This window comes from Rhinolophus sinicus, linkage group LG13 (genome assembly GCF_036562045.2).
Source record: "Rhinolophus sinicus isolate RSC01 linkage group LG13, ASM3656204v1, whole genome shotgun sequence".
NCBI classification, from domain to species: Eukaryota; Metazoa; Chordata; class Mammalia; order Chiroptera; family Rhinolophidae; genus Rhinolophus; species Rhinolophus sinicus.
In genome coordinates this window covers 1,400,214-1,422,725 of record NC_133762.1, presented here as the reverse complement: position 1 = coordinate 1,422,725, position 22,512 = coordinate 1,400,214, and the positions used below count along the sequence as shown (strand labels likewise).

General features: G+C 51.0%; 1 protein-coding gene across 4 annotated transcripts in view; it reads right to left on the bottom strand.

Annotated features, from left to right (window-relative positions):
* Positions 1–22,512, bottom strand: part of ATP10A (ATPase phospholipid transporting 10A (putative)) — a 111,677-nt gene that overhangs the window by 26,676 nt on the left and 62,489 nt on the right. For all 4 annotated transcript variants that reach the window (XM_019753226.2, XM_074317770.1, XM_019753227.2 and 1 more), the window contains exons 3-9: positions 15,701–15,786; positions 9,322–9,428; positions 8,980–9,111; positions 7,894–8,024; positions 5,601–5,853; positions 3,871–4,070; positions 1,258–1,452 (exon numbers count right to left, since the gene is read on the bottom strand). In XM_019753226.2, coding sequence (XP_019608785.2) covers positions 1,258–1,452; positions 3,871–4,070; positions 5,601–5,853; positions 7,894–8,024; positions 8,980–9,111; positions 9,322–9,428; positions 15,701–15,786 — 1,104 coding nt within the window. The remainder of the gene's footprint in view (positions 1–1,257; positions 1,453–3,870; positions 4,071–5,600; positions 5,854–7,893; positions 8,025–8,979; positions 9,112–9,321; positions 9,429–15,700; positions 15,787–22,512) is intronic.

Genomic DNA, 22,512 nt, shown 5'->3' with positions numbered 1-22,512 from the left:
GTTCGTGCGTGGTCTGAGGGTGGGTGACAGAACATTCTGTCCCTACACGGAACTCACTGCCTGTGTGGCCATCAGCGCACAGCTCACTGTGTTGGGATCGTTCTCACTTATTCAGTAACTGCAAAAATGCCTGGGTCTGCCAGACAGCCCCCCCGCCCCCCTCATCTCTCCCAACCCCCCCAAAGCAGATACTGCCCAGGGACTCAGCCAGGGTGATGGAAGAGCCTGGGGCCAGAGCAGAGACAAGAGGCAGGAAGCAGCCCTGGGCGGGATGGCCACTCCCCCTGGCCACGCCCCCCACCCCGCCTTCCATTGGCGAGGCCTCTGCAAGCGGGTGTGGAGGGTGGGGTCATGAGGGGGCACTGCTGCCGCAGAGAAGTCTGACACACCCCATGCTCGCCCTACATCACCCACCAGTGGCCCCTTCAGTGCGGCCTGCGGAATGGGCTGACCCAGCAGTTGGGGAACGGGCCTGGAGAGCGGCTCAGAGGGCATGTCCACCACCCACATCCCGGCTGGAACACCTTCGTTTTTATCCATTTAAAGCCGGCTGGCTGCACTGTGGACACCCTGGCTTAGGTCCCCCCTTTGCCCCACGGACCCGGCCCACCTGAGGACTTTCTGAGGAGCACCTGTTACAGAGGGTCCCTGCACACAAAAACCTTACTGTCCTGGGGGGAGCCTTACTGTTAGCCCAAACAAACACCAGGGTGGTGTTGCTATACTTCCACCACCTTCGGTAAGTCCAGCTGACTCGGGACCACTTCTCCTTCAACACCAAGGTTAAGGCCTTTATCACCATCAGACACATTTACTGTGTGCCAGCCCCCACTCAGCCCTTTCCTGAACCCTCAACCTCCCCCCCCCATCTAAGACGAAGTGCCTGAGCGATGGGAACAGAAGCCGCTCAGCTGAGTAGTGAAGTCAAGGCTAGAGTCGGGGTCCCCAACCCATTCTGCCCTCTCTCCTGTGTGAATCTGGGACCCTGAGGCTCTGGGGAGGTCGTGTGGGGGACGCACCCTGTGGCCTCCGCCCCTCGTCTGGGGCTCAGAGGGTGTCCTCTCCCACTTGCCCCACGCCTGGCCCCCACCCGCTGATGTATGCCCATCAGCGCACACCTCCGTCTGTTAGGGTCATTCTGCACCCCCTTACACCTGAGAGGTGGAAAGGGAAAAGGACGGCCCTCAGGAAGACTGACCACAGGGGGCATCACTGAAGGTCAAGGGCGTCATCTCGTGGGGACACCTCAGAACTCGCCTTTTGTCGTGGCTGGTTTGGGGATGTGACCACCACTGTGTTGCAGATGGTGAGCGCGATGAAGAAATCGAAAACGTCAGCCAGCTCGGGCGAGAGGCGGGCCAGCGGGTGCTCCTGGCACCTCGCCGTGGCCAGGCACCTGTCACACTCGTTCACCTTCTCAAGCAGCTTTGGGTCGGGCGTGATGTCCTTCTCCTGGAAGAAAGCCGAGGCCGCGGGTGAATCTGACCCCGTGACCGCTAAGGGTCTTGCTGCCTATGTAAGGCACCTTGATTTTATTATAAGCTATAAACAGACCTTCCTCTCACACATACACATACGCCATTTTGTAATGAGAAATTATGCATAATTTTAGTTGTATAAGACTATCTAACTTATATATGAAATGCATATGAGGTCAGACAATTCACGAACTCATCCTATAAAAAGTGTTCCATACCTCATTGCTAAATATCACTACAGCCACCTTCGAAATACTCCCCTTGGGAAGCTATGCACCAATGCCAGTGCCTAGTCCACCCTTCAAAGCAATTTTGGAACTCTTTTTCTGGAATGACCATCTAGAGCTGTCATTGTATTACCCTTGATGTCCTGAATGTCATCAAAATGTCTTCCTTCAATATCTCCTTTATCTTTGGGTAAAGAAAGAAGTCGTTGGGGGCCACATCAGGTGAGTAGGGAGGGTGTTCCAATACAGTTATTTGTTTACCGGCTAAAAACTCCCTCACAGTGTCCTGTGAGCTGGTGCATTAACTTTTTCATGCAGCCTTTTCAGCACCTCCAAACTTGGTTAACTGTTTGTCCAGTTGGTACAAATTCATAACGAATAATCCCTCTGATATCAAAAAAAGTTAGCAACATCGTTGCAATAAGTTCACGAACTTAATTGTCAGACCTCATACACTTACATTTTACATGAGATATTTTATACATTCCCTTTGGGTAAATACCCAAATGGTAGCTCTAGTTTTAACTTTTTAAGGAGCCTCCATACTGTTTTGCACAGTGGCTGAACTAATATATATTTATTCCCACTAGTGGTACACGAGGGTCCCTTTTCTCCACATCCAGGCCAGCACTTGCTATGGCTTTTCGTTTTGATAACGGCCATTCTAATAGGTGTGGGGTAATACCTCACGGCGGTTTGATCTGCTTTCCCCTAACTTAAACTTACACAATATTTTATGTCAATTACGTCAGAATAAAAAAATATATATATAAATTGGCAGTTTCCATTTTCCCCCAAACTTGATAGTGTCTGGATTTCTCCAGGCCTGTAGAATTACAGCGTCCCCCCCTTACCTTGGGGGCATTACGTTCCAAGACTGCCAATGGATGCCTGAACCCTCTACATGCTGTGCTTTTTCCTATGCACACCTTCTCACTCACAGGAAGCACTGCACGGCTTCTCTGTGGCACATCCGAGTTGCCAGCCTCACGACTCTTGTGCTTTGGGGCCATTACTAAGTAAAATAAGGGTCACTTGAACACAAGCCCTGCCATAACCCTGGGGATCGATCTGATGACTACAGGCGGGAACGTGACTATAGGCAGGAACGTGGACATGCCGGACCAAGGGGTGAGTCACATCTGGGGCAGGACGGAGCAGGACGGTGTGAGATTTCATCACGCTGCTCAGAACAGCTCGCAATTTGAAACTTATGGATTGTTTACTTCTGGAACTTTCCCTTTTATATTTGCAGACTGCAGCTGACCTAAAGACAAACTGCAGATGGGGGCGGGGTGGGGGCACTTACTGTATTTGAAAACAGCTTTTAACAATTTCAAAATAGATGTAGTACCATAATTTGACCATTCATTTATCACTAGATCCATGTTTTCACTGTTTTGCTGATGTAAGTAACACACTGATAAACTTCTATACATGGAAATCTTTGAATCGCTAAATTCCTAGGCCAGAAAGTTTGAAAATTTCAAATACTGCTGACTTAAATTTCTAAATTGACGTCAGGGAAACTTGTTTGTTGGCTGGTCCTGCCACGTGTGAGAGCCCTTCCATGTGCCCCATACAAACCCACCACCAGGGACCGCAGTCCAAGGTCACTACCTCTAAGTGGCAGTTCCTATGCGTGTTTTGAAGGACAGAAAAGAATGAGGCCCCCACAGAGTGAGCAGAATGGATGCTCCTTCTCTGTTCCTAAAACACTGTAGAAGTGAAAGGCTCTTTTAGAAGCTGTCGCTCGCTGACTTCCGGAAACATCTGGGCAGCCGACAAGGTCAGGGAAGAGGAAGTTTTTTTTTGTTTGTTTGTTTTTTTTGAGGAAGTTCTACTGGATCTGGGCTCATCTAATTAAGACTTTTTGTTCTCATTTGGTTTTGCTTTTTCACAGCTGTCACGTTGCTCTGCTGTTTTATTCCTTTCATTTGGCAGGACAGACTTCCCTCTGTCACCCGGGTGGGTGGCTCACCGAGTCCCCCAGCCTCAGGAGACGAGGTCGAGGGGCCGCGTCCCTGTGGTGTCAGCCGGACGGCCTGGCTCACTGGGCAGAGGCGGGCCCAGCTCAGCTGTGTGTGGTGCTGACCACAGCGCTTCTGGAGGACGGGGAGGGGACAGAGGGCAGAGAGGTGGCAGCGCTGGCTGGCAGGACTCACCATGGGGCTGCTGAAGGCCGTGTGCTTGGACAGCATGCTGGCCCGCCTGGCCTCGGCCCAGCTGCCCGAGCGCCGGTGCGACATGGTGCCCGGGGCCCTGTGCAGGCCGCGGGTACTCTGGTGGCTCCCAGTGCTGCCACGCTGGGGCAGCGTGTCTTCCTCCTCTGAGTCTCCTTCCTGGTACCTGGCCAGCCGCTGTGCTGTGGGGAGAGTGACATGGGTGACATGTCATGGCACTGACTTCTCAGAGCATGCGCCGCTGTCCCTCTAAGATGGTAAGGCCACCTTTCACGAGGGTCCCACTGAGGGATGGCGGATGCTGTCACTTCAGTCAACCTGATGAGGCTGACTCATCAGGTGAGAAAACGTCACAGGTGAGAAAGCCGAGTCTCAGAGAACTTACTGAGCTTGCTGAGGTCACAGGACGCAGGGGCTGGGGGATGGGGGTGGCACCCAGGCCCGTGGGATGCCAAAGCTTGATTCCTGCCCGCTATAGCGCGGTGGCTGCCTCACCCCACAGACAGGCCAGGTGAGGCAGAGACGGGCTCACACGGCCCCCTGTGCAGGGGGCCTCGGCGGGAACGGGGTCTAGGGCAGGTGGCTGGGAAGGCCCCACCCAGAGCAGCCGGGCTCCAGGCTTCGCCCTCCTTCCCAGGGTCACGGGGCCACTTGGCTCGTGTTGCGCAGTCACACAGAAGAGATGGTTGTGTCCATCTGTGTGTCTTTGTGCACACGCGTGTGTGTGAGGGTCTGTGTGCATGTGTGTGTGTATGAGGGTCGCTGTGCATATGTGTGAGGGTCTCTGTGTGCATGTGTATGAGGGTCTCTGCATGTGTGTATGAGGGTCTGTGTGCATGTGTGTGTGTATGAGGGTCTCTGTGCATGTGTGTGAGGGTCTCTGTGCATGTGTGTGAGGGTCTCTGTGTGCATGTATGTGTGTGAGGGTCTATGTGTGCATGTGTGTGAGGGTCTCTGTGTGCATGTATGTGTGTGAGGGTCTCTGTGTGCATGTGTGTGAGGGTCTCTGTGTGCATGTATATGTGTGAGGGTCTCTGTGTGCACGTATGTGTGAGGGTCTCTATGCACATGTGTGTGAGTCTCTGTGTGCACGTGTGTGTGAGGGTCACTGTGTGCACACACGTGTGTGTAAGGGTCTCTGTGTGCACGTATGCATGTGAAGGTCTCTGTGTGCACATATGTGTGTGTGAAGGTCTCTCTGCACATGTGTGTGACGGTCTCTGTGTGCACATGTGTGAGGGTTGCTGTGTGCACACACGTGTGTGTAAGGATCTCTGTGTGCAGATATGTGTGTGTGAGGGTCTCTGTGTGCACATGTGTGTGAGGGTCTCTGTGTGCATGTGTGTGAGGGTCTGTGTGCATGTGTGTGAGGGTCTCTGTGTGCACACATGTGTGTGCACATGTGTGTGAGGGTCTCTGTGCACACGTGTGTGTGTGACAGTCTCTGTGTGCATGTGTGAGGGTCTCTGTGCACGTGTGCACATGTGTGAGGGTCTCTGTGTGCACGTATGTGTGTGAGGGTCTCTGTGTGCACGTGTGTGAGGGTCTCTGTATGCATGTGTGTTTGTGTGTGTCTGTGTGCCCCTGTGTATGTGTGACTGTGTGCACCTATGTGTGTGTGTGTGTGTGTGTGTGTGTGCAGGCTGGCACGCAGCCCTGGCTGCAGCAGCTCTCTTGCGCTGCCCAGACTGGGCGCCGTGCTGCAGACTCACCGTTGGCATCGTGCGTGTACTCTATGCCGGACACAGTGCATTTCCGGAACACCATCTTGTTCTCGGTGAGTGTGCCTGTTTTGTCTGAGAAGACATACTGGATCTGCCCCAGGTCTTCTGTGATGTTCAGAGCACGGCACTGCAGCCGGGAGCCCGTTTCCTCGTCATACAGCTCTGCATCCTGGTTGATGAAGTACACTTGGCACACTTTGACGATTTCAATGGAGACATACAGGGAAATGGGGATCAAAACCTGGAAGACACAGGCGCAGCGTGAGCGAGCCTGGGGCCTGGGAGCTGCACGGTCAGCCCAGTCGACTTAAACGACACATGACCACAACCACAAGGAAGTACTGTACCTTTAAGAGCTTAAAGAGCTGGGTTTAGAGTCAGTATTGGAAAAGTGTTAGGATATTGGCAAAGAGTGTGACCTAAGACAGCCTACGGTGCACGGCGCAGCGGAGTCCACCGTGGTGTCTGGCAGTATGGTAACCACGGCCTGGAGAGAAGCAAGCATTCTCGCATCACTAAGTCATGCTTGAGAGAAGCTAAGAGGAGAGAGAGAAGAGAAAGACAAAACACAGGGCACAGTCAGCGTCCTGTCCTCCTCTGAAAGGCACCTTGTGCACAGCGGCCCTCGCCCCCCCAGGCTATCCACGGGCTCCAGGCCACAGGGGCTGCCTGACCCTGGGACGTGACCCCACAGTTCAGAAGGGACAGTCTTTTCAGAGGCTGGTTTTGAGTTGAGGAGAATGTCTGTGATGTACAAAGAGAAGAAAGCTCTGAGAAAATTATTCACAGTTATGATTTGACAATTGCAGAATAACCACTATGAAATCAACATTTAATTTTTTCTTTTCTTTGTGGAATAACCGTGTAGGGGTTCAGAATACCATTCAGACTAACTGGTTCTCCTGCTAAGTATGTCAGTGTGACACCTACTAACTCAAGGCTAGAACAAAATTTGCAATTATAAAAAACACTGAGTGAAATAAGTCAGACAGAGAAAGACAGATACTGTATGACCTCACTTATATATGGAACCTAAAAAAACCAAACTCATAGAAACAGAGAACACACTGGTGGTTGCCAGAGGTGGTGGGTGTGGGGAAAAATAGGTGAAGGGGGTCAAAGACACATACTTCCAGTTACAATACATCAGTCCTGGGGATGTGATATACGGATGGTGACTACAGTAACAATTCCGTATTGTACATTTGAAAGGTGCTAAGAGAGTAGGTCTTAAAAGTTCTCATCACAAGAAAAAATGTGTAAACTATATGTGGTGGTCATTTCACAATATATACATAAATCAAATCATTGTGTTGTATACCTGAAATGCATGCAATCTTATATGTCAATTATACCTCGATAAAATTGGAAAAAATGTTACAGGAAACACGAATAATTTATAAAATAATAAATGAGTTCCTTGAATAATTCAGAACCTCCTATGAATCACCATAATGGTTTTGATCTCTTCTTCCATCAAGCTTTTCATGAGAACAACTAGGAAATCAATCACCACGTTGAGTTTCAAAAAGCCCCCTGCTCATTCGGAAAGTTAAGGAAGGCTGTTTCCTACTGTGTGAAGCACACGTGGAAAAGGACAGCAGAGCGGCCCTCCTCGGCAAAGGCTACGCAAATGTCCTCTGGCCACGCTGTCCCCAAGGATGCTCACTGTCCCTTCTCGACTCTACTGGCCATTGGGCTCAGGTTCCCAGGGACTGGGAGTCACTGAGGAGGAGTGTGAATGAATAATAACTGTAATGATAATTATGGTGATAATGATAATAAAAAGCAACACCGCCGAACACAGTGTGAGAGCCTGAACTGAATCCTGGCACAGAAAAAGCACAGGAGTGGGAAGCCTGCTGGAATCTGAATGAAGTGTGGCGTTTAGTTCACGGCAGAGTGTACGACAGTGACACGTTCATACTCGGGAAAGTGGGTGAGGGACACATGGGAACTCTCTGTACTCTTTTTTGCAACTTATCTGTAAATCTTAAAATGTTTCCAAAATTAAATGTAGGGGTTTTTTTTTTAGAAGTAACTGAATGGAAAAACAAAATTAAAAATAGTCAAAACAAACCCCTGGAGGCCTAAGCATCTTAAGAACTTGACAATCACCCAGGAAAAGCCCCTCTAGATAAATGAGGTGGAAGAGCAAAGAGCGGCACGTTAGGAAGGTCCATCTGTGGTCGTGCCAGTGCGAATTCCCAGAATTCCCAGGGGTGTGGTGGCGTTACGTCCCCGTCAGAACAGTGAGGCATGGTGGGCTCGGGACGGTTACCTGCAGGACTATTATCATTGTCAGAAATGAGTACACTGCAGCTGTGACTGGGGACAAAGAGCTGCCGTCAGGCTCGGGGACTTCAAATAAGGCTTTCTTCTCTTGGTACCGCTGTACCCACAGTCCGTGTCCTGCAGCAATGTTCAAAGGGAGGTGTCATTCATCCGGTGGAAATGTTAGAACACGGCTAGTGCAAATTAAAGCGAAGCTTTGAGACAATCACTCGACGCGGGCGCAGTGGCCCTCACGAGCCTGCCTTGTCACGTGAGAGCAAAGCACAGGTGTGTCAGGCACCCACCATCAGGCTGCCGGGAGGCCCTGGGACGTGGGGTCCTCACACTCGCGCGTCCCACCATCAGTACCAAACAGCACCACTGGTCCCAACATGCCACCGGTGGGAAACCTCCTGAAAGGACTTTCCCAGCGTGTGTGTCTCGCTGGCAGACTCTGGACCCTGCCCATTACTGTCCCTTCCGGGGGATGCCAGCTTCTCGAGAAACCAGTGGCCATGCACATCATTTCACCACCTGGGTCCCACCCTTGCTGGTGACAGAAGCCCCTGCCCCATCCGTATGCCTAACATCTTTTACACTGAGCTCCTAGACCACGTTGCAGGAGGCTGTGGGACCTGGTGATGGTCACTTACCGGGAGGGTCTGCACACTTCCCTCCGAGGGGCTCCTAAGGCCAGGCTGGGGGGCCATCCAGGGTGGAGAGCCCCAGGGCCCGTGTGCAACCTGACTTCTGCCCCCTCTGAGGGTCCAAGTACTTTTCCTGCTCCTTCCATGGGCTTCCCATCTGCTCCTCCTGCTCTTACTCCTAGTTCACCGCCAGGTAACTGGCGCTTCTCCCACTGGAGTCACTGCTGCTGGAGAGACCCCATCATCCTCCATCCCGGAAGTGCCGAGCCCCCTCCTCTAGGCATCTCAGTGTGGCCCCTGCCCCTGGAGTCCCAGCTGGTGACACGTGTGCAACTGAATGCCACACGTGAATGTCAGAGCATCTGGACGAGACACAGCAGCCACCAGGCTTGCATGGAGGCAGTCCCATGATGCCCATGTGATGGTGACCCGTTGAGGACACTTACCAACCGCTGAGAACAGAGACATACAAACGAGGAGGAGGACACACCAGAGGACGTCACAGTTCATCTGACGCTCGAGCCGGCTGCGCTTGTAGCGGGGGCCACTGTTGTTCAGCAGGGCCTTGGTTTCGTGTCCTGTGGGGACGAAGGGACATGGTGAGTCAGTGCCCCCAGTGAGGGGATAGGCCCCATGGACGGCCCCTGGTGAAGCTCCCAGGATGGGCGCAGTCACAGGAGCAGGGCACAAAATGACCCTGAAATACATGACAACTGTGGAGAGAAGCTAAAACACCAACAGAGGGCTCGTTGGCTCCGGAGATGGTTACACACGCCGCTTCAGCCTACCTGCATAGATGACGATGCCGACGACAGCCTCTGTGTTTCTGACGGTGCACCCTCGCAGCAGCACGTTCTCCTTGTGCAGCCCCACCTTCTCCCCGTCCTCGTGCTTGCTGTAGGGGGACAGGTGGCACGTGTCACTCACTCGGACACCTACATGCACCTCGCATCTCACAACGCTGGGGATGGAAGGCCTGGGCGGGGCCTGGGGGACCCCAGAGTGCGTGGTTCAACTCGGTGGATCTCCATAGGGCTGAGGGGGAGCTCATGCTCGCGGGCAGCTGGGCTTCTGGAAGCATCCAGAGCCTGATGTTGGTTTACTTTGCCCACAGGCTTGGGGAACTATTAAGAAATATGTGTATGGGCCTCTGCCCCCAGTTCCTGACACAGGTCTCCTGAAACGCTGTAAACAGTGGTGCTGGCAGAACCTTCTGTTCTAGCATTTAGCCTTGATCCCAGCTCCCCGCATGGCGCTCCCAAAACCCTTAAAGTTTTCTGAGTGATAAGAACACCAGGAACACCTTTTGTTCTCATAGCTGACCTCCGACCCTGGCTGTTCTGGACACAGGGCACTAACTCCCCTGGAATTTCCTGGGTGACAGGACTCTTTTGTTCTAATTAAGGTGACGCTGGCTGCGCTCCTGGATGGGGGCTGGCTACCACAGTGACCTGCACCGAGCACACGGAGGTGGAGGGGGTGTGGATGGCCCGCACATCCCTTCCATTTGGATGCTTTGCCAGAAACCGTGAGACAGGCAGTGATCCGTCCTCCTGCCTTCTGTGGGCTTCTCTAGCAAAGGAAGGAGGAGGTTGTGGGAACCTCTGATTTATCAGAAGCACAAGTGACACCCTGGACTCGCACGTGGCATCTGCAGTGGGGACAGTCTTGTGAGACTGAGCCCTTACCCTGTGGGGTCTGATGCTGTGTGCAAGTAGATGGTGTCAGAATTGAGAAACTGTGGCCACCCAGCTGGTGTCACAGGATTGCTCGGTGTGGGAAAACCCACATGTCAGATGTGGTGTGATGGCCCCAGGTTTTTCTTCACCACAGGGATGCACCACAGCCAGAGGCAAACCGGGAGCATCACCGAGCTGGGACGGTGACCACAAATGCCCTGAGGGGTGGCCTCCTGCCATCTCCTGTGCATCACAGAGAACACGTCTGCTCATCACACCTCATGTCCCAGAAATACAAATATTTCTCTACAAAAGGGGATGGTATTGGTTTTAGCAACATTTTCTACATCTCCTTTTTCTTATAAAGAGTCATAAAGTTATTAGAAATAGTAACATATTAAATTTGAAATGTAGTAAGTTCTAGGACAGAATTTTATAAATTTGGCTTCACTTCTATTTAATTCAGAGGGACAGTCCGAGTTTAAGCCACTGGATTTCAAAGTCCTTCTTTCGGCCCACTAAGGACAGCCACATCCCCACCATGTAGGACAGGACACCCTGTGCTAGGATGACACTGGGACACGTGGTCCCGGGTCACAAGGGAAGGCCCTGGAAGCTTCCGGAACTAGAGCAGGGGCTCGGCCTAACCCACACCAGGCAGTGCCACCACGGGGGTGCTTTCCGAGAAGCCACCTGCTGGCACCATCAGTGGGTAGCCTCGCCACCCCTCCCCCGCACCCACAGCCCAGACTCCCCTGTGGTGCTGGTAGCTCTCCTGCAACTAGACCGGTGGCGCTGACCAGGGAGCAGGGCTGGTCTGAGGGTGTAAGGTAAGAGGAAGCCCTCAGGGTTTCCTGTGAAGCAGCACTTCCTGCCACATCCAGACTTCCTGTCATATGTGGATGTTGGTGACTTCCTGTCATATATAGATGCCAGTGACTTCCTGTCATATACGGACGCCTGTGACTTCCTGTCATATATGGACCCCGGTGACTTCCTGGCATATATGGATGCTGGTGAATTCCTGGCATATACAGACGCCGGTGACTTTCTGTCATATACGGACCCCAGTGACTTCCTGTCATATACAGACCCCGGTGACTCCCTGCCATATACGGAAGCCAGGGACTTCCTGTCATATACGGACCCCGGTGACTTCCTGCCATATACGGAAGCCAGGGACTTCCTGTCATATACGGACCTCGGTGACTTCCTGCCATATACGGAAGCCAGGGACTTCCTGTCATATACGGACCCCAGTGACTTCCTTCCATATACAGAAGCCAGGGACTTCCTGTCATATACGGACCCTGGTGACTTCCTGCCATACTGGGACACTGGTGACTTCCTGTCATATACAGATGCCAGTGACTTCCTGTCATATACAGATGTCAGTGACTTCCTATCATATACGGACCCTGGTGACTTCCTGTCATATATAGACACCAGTGACTTCCTGTCATATACGGACCCCGGTGACTTCCTGTCATATGCAGACGCCAGTGACTTTCTGTCATATAAAGACCCTGGTGACTTCCTGTCATATGCAGATGCCGGTGACTTTCTGTCATATAAGGACCCTGGTGACTTCCTGTCATATACAGACCCCGGTGACATTCTGTCATATATAGACCCTGGTGACTTACAGTCATATGTGGTCTCTGGTCACCAGCATGAGGGACAGGGCGACCACTCCACTTCAGACACAACCCATGTTTTTCACAACTAGGGCAATGCATACATTTTGTGGAGCAGAAGAGAAGCTAAACAATAAAGTCAAGGCCAGCACGCCTCCTGGGGACACACTTCTGCAGCCTGTCACTCACTAGTGCAGAGGACACGCAAAGGGACACGCGGGGGTGGGCAGTCAGCACTAGGTTGGCTCCGCTGGCAGTTCCTGACAGAGCAAGGCTTTGCCTTACAAGAGATTCCAGCCTGACAACGGCACTGCCGGCGAGGGCACGGAGATACCCGTGCATGACACTGCACTTGAAACCTGGCTCCCGCGTGTGCAGTGCCAGGAGGCTGTGTGACACCTGGACATGGAGATATTTCTCAGGGACAGCAGTGAAGAACGGACCACTGCAGTCAGAGCTCCAGGCATGCTCATTCAAAACACACTCAACAGAGACAAGGAAACTCTTTCCCATTAAGCTTTCTGTGACACGTCACACACTTTTAAACAACTCCTGTGCTTTCTAATGGGACCAAGCCAGACCGGAGGTGATCACCAGCAAGCCCATCGGCCAATATGAGGACCACGGCCGCAGGGACAGGCAGCAGGTGCAAGGGGACGGGGTCGCCGTCCTGAGGGGAAGGCCCCTGCGTCCGACGCAGAAGGAGCCAAGCCCCACTGAGGAGTGGCGTCAGCCAGCGGGCATTCAGCATCTGCAGCACCGCCGTGGACTTCTGACAGGGGTCCCACTGGGAGCAGGACAGGCCCAGGGCTGAGCAGACGCCCACGAGAACATGAACCCATCAAGTTGCCCTCAGCGCCTGCCCCTTGCTTCTGGGTTGACGTGTGACCCCCCAGAATTTATGTTGAAGTGCTAACCCCGGTACCTGAGAATGTGATTGTATTTGGAGGCAGGTGTTTAACGAGGTAATTCAGGTAAAATGATGCCATATGAATGGCCCCTAGTGCATATGACTGGTGTCTTTATGAGAAGAAGAAACTTGGGCACAGAGACAGTCGAGAACAGTGGTTAAGACGATGTGAGGACACAGGGAGGAGATGGCCGTCTCCACGCCAAGGAGAGGCCTCGGGAGGGACTAAGCAGCCGACACTGACCTCAGACTTCTAGCCTCCAGAACTGGGAGAAAATACATTTCTGATGTTTCAGCCACAGGTCTGTGGTCAACCTGAGCAAATGGGTACGTCCTTTCCCGTTCAATCCGGGCCCCTTAGAAGGGCTCTTCTAGTTCAAATCCCCAGGCCTCCTGGCTCATCAAACCAATCTCTCCTCAATCAAAACTGTCCATAAGTGAGACGTGATAAGGGCTGTCTGCTGACATGTCCTGGCCACATGCAGGCTCCCTGGGAAATGGCAGAGCTCAGCTAATAAAATAAATATCCTGCCTGGCTGCTTTCCCAGGACATAACATCTCCCTGGCAGCACTCGCTGGTGGTGACAGTCTCGTTTCCTGGGTCCCGGAACGTGAAGGTGCTGACGGGCCTGCGACGGGGGTAGCAATCCACGGTTCAGACACAGAGGTGTAAGGGGACTCAGGACCACAGGCTGCAACACGAATGTCCAGGGATGCTGGGCAGCAGCTTGCAGCCAACTCCCACCCCAAGTCAGTCACCTCCAGCACCCAGAGCCCAGGGCCCTCCTGTTCCACCCAAGGCGGTGGCAGCACCGTCCCCCTGGCACTTGGACCAGCATGCTCGGGGGTCCTTCTAGACCCCTCCTTCCTCAGTTTTACATCCACTCAAACGTCAGTCCTCAGTGGCCCCCTGTGGGCTATTTCCTGGCCCCTGCCCCTGGGCGGCAATGTCATCATTCAGGTCCCTCACGTGTCTTCCAGAGCCTGCAACCCACCCCTCCCGGCCTGGGTGCCACCAGCCTCAGTCCCCATCCCTACCTCATATGGCCACCAGAGCATCTGAATGTCACGTTCTCCTGTGTGAGACCCTCACTGCCTCTGCTGGGCTGGGCAGCCTGGCCCCCGCTGCAGTCCCTTTGGGGGCCCTCCTTGCATAGGCATTAGACCCCGGCCACCCCACATTGCATGTCCTGCTTCCCAGCTGCCTTCGCCCAGTGTGACCTGTGCTGGCTTCTGCAGGAGGAGCTTGGCCATGCTGGGCTTACACTTTCCAGCACCAGGAGACTCTGCGTGCTGAGCTCTCCTGCACTTTCTGGTCTGCACGTCTCCATATGGGCTCCTCATGCTGTTCCAGGTTGCAGCCCTGATGCCTTCCTCGGTACCCGGCAAGGGCTGGGTGTGCAGTAAGCCAGGTCCCAACTTACACCAGAAGCTCTGAGACATGCCCACTGTGAGAAGCAGAGCCCTGCCCCATCCCCACACATCTGTGGGGCCACTCTGCCCGGCCCACTCTGCAACAGACAGGTCAGCTCGCACCTTGGAGCAGGGAGAAGGCCCTGCATTCTCCAGACAACAGGGCTAAGCCTGCGACACCTGATCAAAGCACAGAAGGTCTGGTCACATGTCCAGGTGGGTCAAACCCTCGTCCCTCAGCCTCTGCTCATGCGCCTCCATGCAGCAACCCACCACACATGCACACGCTCACACGTGCGCGCACACACACATAGACATGCACACACATTACTATTGAAATTTCAACTGTACATGAACGTAAACAGAAGGCTGTAATTACCTCCCATGCACCCACAGCCCAGCTTCACCAATGACCGACATGTAGCCAACCCTGTGTCACTGTCACTTACCTTTTGTGTCTGTCTCCTTTGGAGCAGGGGCTGGACTAGCTGACATGCTCTATGTTGTATCTTTTGTTTAATAGTTTGTTGTCTCTGTTGTCCCCTAACTAGAGCAAAATAAACACGAAGGCAGGACTCCTTGTCGGCTCCATCCAGTGCGGTGCCCTCAGAGCCTTGAACAGGCCTAGCACATAGTAGGTGCTCATGACTGGGAGGTTTAATGACTGGCAGATGAATGAATGAATGAATGAATGAATGAATGAATGAATGAGTGAACAAACTTCTTCGCAGGCTGCTGGAGTCTGGTGCCTACACTTCCTCCTACTCATGGGGCCACGTGTAGCCAGCCAGCCCCCTCGCTCCCCTCCCATTCCAGGGGCTGCTGGAGGAAGGGGAGGCAGAACACTCACTATAGGAGCCTTGACAGCTGGAGCTGCTGACAGGATCTCGCCAACTGGTTCCCAAAGCAGGCACAGGGCTCAGGTGCTGGTGACATTCCCGAGGGGCGACGTACGGTGAGGAGTATTGGATGTGTATTTCACAGTTGTGTGTGTGTGTGTGTGTGTGTGTGTGTGTGTGTGTGTGTGTACAGACAGCTATCATCTGTCTATCATCTATCTATCTATACAGCTGACCCTTGAACAACATGGGTTTGAACTACATGGGTCCACTTATATGCAGATTTTTTCAATAAATACTGTAAATACATTTTCTATTCCTTATCATTTTCTTAATAACATTTTATTTAGCTCACTTTATATTAAGAAAACAGCATATAATACATGTAACATAAAACATATGTGTTAATCGACTGTTTATGTTATTGGTAAGGCTTCCAGTCAATAGTAGGGTGTTAGTAGTTACGTTCTGGGGAGTCAAAAGTTATATGAGGACTTCTGACTGAGCGAGGGTCGGCACATGTAACCCCCATATTGTCCATGGGTCAACTGTGTGTGCATGCACGTGTGTGCATGTATGTGTGTGTGTACGCGTGCGCATACGTGTGCATGTGCATATATATGTACATGTGTATGTGTGTACAGCTTGTCACATAGAAGGACACACTCAGGCAGACGTGTGGTACTCACATGCAGCCCCGGAACCTAGTCAGGTCGTTGTTGGGTCTCTCACACTCGATCACGCTGGTGAAGGTCAAAGGGTTGAACTCGGAGACCTAAAATAACAGCACGTACACGTTAGAGAAGTCTGGGCGGAGGCTGCTACGTTCTGTTGCACCCACGGCTCGGGATTTCATGGAAGGACTTGGGCTAGTGCCCTTGGGAGTGCCAGCAGCACAGGGGACCCAGTCCCTGCCTCTTCACTGAGTCAGCAACGATAACTAAGCTTGTAGACTGAAGAGCAATCAGTAGCAGTGGTGAGCAGAGAGCCGAGAAGCCTGCTGCTCTAACGTGAAATAAGAGAATAGCAGATAAGAGCAAGGAAAACCAGTGACGATGGAAGGGGTGGCCTGGCTTTCTGAGACAGTCTAGCACCTTCCAATTTCCTACACAGATTTAGAGATGCAAATTCCATCTGGAAAATAGAAACTTACCATAAAGTATCATTTCTTCAATGTGCGCTAAAAATCCTTCACAGACATTTGATGCAAAACATTTAAATAACCAATGCGTAAGCCAGCAATTTCTGTATTTATTATTCTGCTCAGTGATAAAAACGACAGCTCACCACAAAGAAAGTCTTTCATTCATTCTGCCCTTGACAGATAGAACATATGAACAGATTGGGGATGGGGAGGAAGGAGAAAGGAGGAAATAGAGGGAATACGCCTTCAGGATAAATAACTGACTTCAGTTACTGGATTTTTAAAAACCAGCTCGCTGTGATCAGGTGTGCCGTTCTCTTTCCTCCGTCAAGTGTCACAACATGGTAAACAATGGAACTGTCTTGGCTCACACGAGGTACCATCATCAAAAAATGCACATGATTAAAAATCACAGAAGTGGCATAAACACTGCTGACCCCACTGGGTGATTATTACGCTACCACCACCCACCACAGACAGCCATCCTGGGAGCCACTGGAAAGTCAGTCCTGGCTGCTTTCCAATGGGTCGTGTATATGAGAAGGAGGACTCGCTAGGGGGTGGTCGCGCAATTCATAGCTGGAGTTAAAGTGCCATTTTCAAACGCTCTTCTTGAATTTGAATTAGCCATTAGCTCCTCTCTCCTTGAACTGCAATGGGCTCTCTGGCTCTACTTCCAGAATCAGGCTCTACTTCAAGCTGCCCTGTTTATTTAAAGCTGTGGATTATCCTGAAGCCAGTGGTTGCTTTTTCCAGTGCAGACATCTGCTACCCAACTGCCCAGGACGGTCACGAAGCGAGTGAGTTCCAGAGACACCGAATGGTCCTTGGCAGCCAAGGCGGGAGCCTTAAAATATTCTGTCTCTGTTTATTATTCTTTCTAAGAAAAATGTACTGTGTATGGCTCAGGAACGGTAGAACGTTCTGTCTCTGGGACGTCACTGATCCACTGGTAATGTCCTACCAATAGCCACGTGCCTCGGGGACATGCATGCTGCCCGGGGCCTGAGATGCTCGTGTCATCCGCTTCCTCTGGAACTGGGGAGGAAGCTGAGGAGTTTTAGAACCTGACACAGCTTTAGCGACTGCTGTGGGTTGAACTGTGTTCCCTCACCTGCACCCCCTGAGTTCATATGTTGAGACCCTATCCCCCCCATACCTCAGAATGTGACTGTATTTGGACATACAGTCTTGAAAGAGATAACTGAGTTAAAGTGAGGCCATATGGGTAGGCCCTGATCCAACAGGACTGGTGTCCTAAGAAGAGGAGATTAGGACACAGACACACACAGAAGGTTGGCCATGGGCGGACACAGGGAGAAGAGGGTCATTTGCAAGCCAAGGAGAGAGGCCTCCGAAGAAACTCATCCTGCTGACACCCTGTCTTGGACGTCCAGCCTCCAACACTGAGAAAATACACATCTGTTGTTTTAGCTCCCCCAGCCCCCACCTGTGATACTCTGTTATGGTGGCCCCAGCAGACACATACCATGTTTCCCCTAAAATAAGACCTAGCCAGACAATCAGCTCTAATGCGTCTTTTGGTGCAAAAATTAATATAAGACCCGGTCTGTCTTATTTCACTACTAAAATTAGTCTAGTATAGTAAAATAAGACCGGGTATAATATAATATAACAGTATAAAATAAGACCAGGTATAATATAATATAAATATACAGTCACATTCTGAGGTATAATATAATATAATATAATATAATACAATATAATACTGAGTCTTACATTAATTTTTGCTCCAAAGGATGCATTAGAGCTGATGGTCTGGCTAGGTCTGATTTTCGGGGAAACACAGTACAGAGACCGCCCTTTTATTTAAAAAGGGTTTCTCAGCTGGAGCACACCTTTTAGATGAGAAAATTCTACTTACATTGATTTTTCTATCTTACTTGGCCACATAGTAATACCTCCATTTGTGACATACATCTCAATATCATCAGCCACTCATCTACCCATCTGCTTCATTCCAAACTGGCCTCAAGGTCATGCCCTAGTCATCCATCAGCGACATTTTTGTCAACCTCTCCCCCCGGAGCATGGACAGAGTTAGAGGGTCCCAGTGCACCCTTCTATTTTGAGCATGCTAACTCCATTTTTTTTTTTTTTTAAGCAGATTTGCAGTTCTGGAGATAATGGGCTGCTGGTTCCAAACAAATGAACACTACAGAACTGTGTGCTTTAAAATGGTAAATTTTGTTATGTGTATTTTACCCCAAAAACCAAGTTAAGAAAGCAGAAATAAGCAAATCCTGAGAGTTGATAGTGAGAAACTAACCGTAAGCAGCAGATAGCCCGGCGAGTCTGGACTTTTCAGTATAAAGAGCCTCACACACAAGTAATTTTATTTTGTTTACCATGAGTTATGTAATTACGAAAGTAAGACTGAATATCTACACTAGTAACTCATCACAACAAAGATAAATAAGAATTTATATTTCGAAAAGTTCTGTTTTCCAAATCCACAGATGTAACTAGTTACTTCACGCATCGCTGTTTCTTCTAGAGTTTAAACTATATCCCAGTTACCCCTGCCAAGATGGTCCCAGTCGCAAGGGACTCAGGTTTCCCTGCGAGACGCTCCAGTGTACCTGCCCCACCCGGGCCAGCCGCTGCCCAAAGGATGAAATCTACATCCTGACACAGCGGCCAGGCTCTGTCCAGGGTCCCGGAGCTGCCCTGGTCCACTGCCACCCCAACACCTGTTCCTGCCAAGAGAGGAGCCCCGGAGAGTCCCACACCCCCCACGCAGCTTCCTTTGCCTTCCCCCCACCCCTGACTCTACCTGGCTAACTGCCCCCTGCACTTCTGGTCCTGGCGGCCCCTGGCCTGGGTAGGACAGACGGATGCTGCTCTGAGCCTGTACCGCCCCCCAACCTGCCTGGATGCAGCTGGTTCCCCTGCCCCTTCACTAGACCTCAGGTTCTCTGTGATCAGGAGACAGCCTTGAACACACACAGCCCGGGTGATGGGTGCTTATTCCGGAAGGCTCTCATGGACCATAAGCTTCGGCTGGGCCCTGGGGGCCTGGACCTCCTGCTTGCTGAGGGCCTGTCGCCGGCCGCTGGGGCAGGTGGGACAGCCAATGAGGCCACGAGGGCCCCTGTGATGTCCCAGAAAGCACAGTCCCTCTCCTGCAAGTGTAAGCACATTCCACCTGTAGCAAAATAAGATGATTTATTCATAGCCTCTAATCCAGCTGCTTATTTGTTGACTAAAAGCAAAAAAAATCTGACTTAATTTAAGCAAAGTATTTAACCCAAGTGAATGAAACAGTGACCCCAACATTCATTTTGCATTTTCAATCCAATTTATATTTACTACCGTGCTGCGGGAACTGAAAGGGGGGCAGACAGCCTGATACTGAATGAGCGAACGAATGAATGTACGGATTTACTGCAAAAGTTGTATTGCCAAATCAATATGTTCAGTTAGTTAACCTAAAATGTGAAAGAGTCTGTCTTTTCCACTGTGGTGTCCCCTGGCACATGTGGGTGCTCGATTCATATTTATTAGATAAATAAAAACCTGAATGAAACTGTAGGCGTCTTGGTACTGGTGGCAGGAGATGTCAACTGTGTGAGAAGCCTTAAATCAAAGTATCTTTCCTGCAATCAGTTTTATAGATTCAGTGTTACGCTGGGAATTCATGCCCCAGTACAAATAGAAATAGAATAGGAATGATCACAAAACACATTTCCGTGACTATTTAATCTACAATTGCAATAGTTGTGACTGCATTATTTAACGTGTCCTAAATATACTGAGCAGGAGAGCACAGCAGGCCACGACAGAGCACTGGGTGGCACTTAACACGCACAGGACCACGTCTGTGAGTGGACACCCACCCCGATGGCGTCAGTATCTCCAGGGGAACAAAGCTGATAGAGACCACGGGACGGACAGCAGGGCCTCCACGGGCCTTGCAGGGGGCTTCCGGAAGCTCCATGCCTTTGACAGCTCAGGCGAAACTGATCAAGAGATGTCTGCTGTCTTCTTTTCCTAATTGCACATTTTCCTGTCACGAGCACACGCTTCAGAGACCAGGTATATCTATCTTGGTTTGAAAGTAGAAAGCGAGCCTTCCTCTGTAAATCTGACCTGAAAATTAAAGTGCCAGCTGTGCCTTCTCCTCCTTTGTTCCCTTGCCCCTTTGCTGTTTCAGTCACAGCCTTGAAGCTTTACTTCAGATGGTGGCAAAATTCAAAGGCTCAGAGTGCCGGCTCTGAGCCTGAATTCTCAGAACCAAATGCCTTGCATTCATTCTCTCCAGCGACAAATGCTTCATGGGCTGTGATGGCCAACAGAGCCCCGCTTTTTCTTTTATCGGATGTGTTTAAGAGAATCTAAGGACTGGCTATGCCTTCAGACAGTGAGCAGGAAGGGCTGCTTCACAGAAAACTGACTTCAAAACCTACACGAGCTGTTCTCTAGAACAGATAGCCCTCCTAAAGGATCGGCTCTTACTCTGACACGGTGCCAAGCATGAAACACTCTACAGGATGCTGCCGGGCTCGTGTGCACCGCCAGCCTCCATGTCAGCCGTCTGCTCAGCATCCCTCTCCACCACTGGCGAGAGCAGACAGGGCCGCGGTGTGAGCCAGTCACGTCTGGGAAATCACTGAGAGAAAAGGCTCCTCCTCTTACCAGGCAGGCGGAAGGGGACAGGATGCATTTATTATGAAGCGGGCCCTAGGGACAGGCCCCCTGGTACCCACGCAGGACAAACTACACCTACTAGTGCGGGAAGGAAACTAGGATGGAGGACAGAAAGAAGAGAGGTCTTGTTCTTACTGGGGGAATGACTCTGAGACTGAAATGGTGGCACGATCATGAAACTCTAAACCACAACCAGACAAACTGAGTCATCGAGATGCAAAAAGAAAACTGTCCCGCCCTGAGGACAGGCAGTTTGGACCCAGCATCCCGCTGAGGGCCAAGAGAAACACTGGGCAAAATACTAAACATACCTGCCCGAAGCTATCAGAGATTAACCAGAAGGTAAGAAAAAATAATCAAACCAAGATCTAGAAGAGACAAAAAGGAAAGCAGATCAGGTAGAACCAAGTAAAAGTAAAGATGGAAGCATCACACTGAAACATACCAATGACACTAAAAGTAACCAAGTAAAACCTTTTAATGAAATTCTACATTGGCAGAATGAATAGAAAAATCCTATGTAATGTTTATAAGGAATATACCTAAAACATACAGACACAAAAAGACAAGGTGAAAAGAACAAAAAGATGTATCTGGCACCAGTAGCAAAAAGAAAGCTCGTGTAGCCATGTTAAGATTAGACGAAGTCACGGAATCAGAAAGCACTTCTGTATAAACAAGGGTCTGTGCCCCTCCTGAGTGGCCCTGACATCTAAGTCAGGCGTCTTCCCCAAACAGCCTCAGGGCCCTGGAGCAGTCAGTCTGCCCACAGGCGGAAGCTGTTCCCATCTCCCACACAGGCACAGGAGGGTCCGCCCTGGTGACCTCTGCCAAAGACAGGCGTCCAATTTCAGCTGAGCTGGGTAAACATCAGGGTTCTGGGGCAGACACCTCCTAAGGGGCAGAGCACACGTGCCAGCCACAGGAGTGTGTTCATGCCTGCAGCTTGTCTCTGTATTTTAAACTTTAAAACCCAAGAGTACTGGGTTTTCTTGGGCATTGTTGGACAGAAGTGGTGCCCGGGCTGCTGCGGCCGCCACAGCTCAACACAGTTAAGTGTGGACTTTTTCTGAAAGGTGTAATCGGAAAAAATGGCTTCCTTTGCTTAAATAAGAGCAAATATTTCCCACTGCACTCCTGTCCATCAGAGGCACGTACTCCAAGTGGAGCAGGAAGCCACGGGCCAGGAGAGGCCGTGGGTCATACTGTCACCCGTCTGCCCCCGCCCCCCCCAGGTCTGGGTCAGAGCCTTGTAACAGAATGACTATCAGAAAAGCTCTCTTTTTACTACTGATGTAAATCCAGTCCTGGGATCCCTTTTGCAATGGAAATGGACAGGTGAATAGGACAAACAGGCTATCTGCCCAATGGAAATGACATTGCCCTTGAAGGAAATTCTAAGATCAAAGGATTTCCGTCAAGGGTGAATGGTTTTCCCTAGTTCTCAGGGCGATTATTTAGGAGAAAGGATTTCTGTCCTGGCATTGCGTTAACTCTGAATACCCTGAGGTACACACATGCACACGCGTGCACATACACATGTGCATGTGTAAAAGAACTGGAAGCAAACTTGAAATCTGCCCCATAGTAAAACTCTTGCTCTCTGTGATGCACTGTCACTCACAGCACTTTTATATGCTGTGTATTGAATGTCCGCTTCCTGGCAGGCTGCAGCCATCCCGCCTG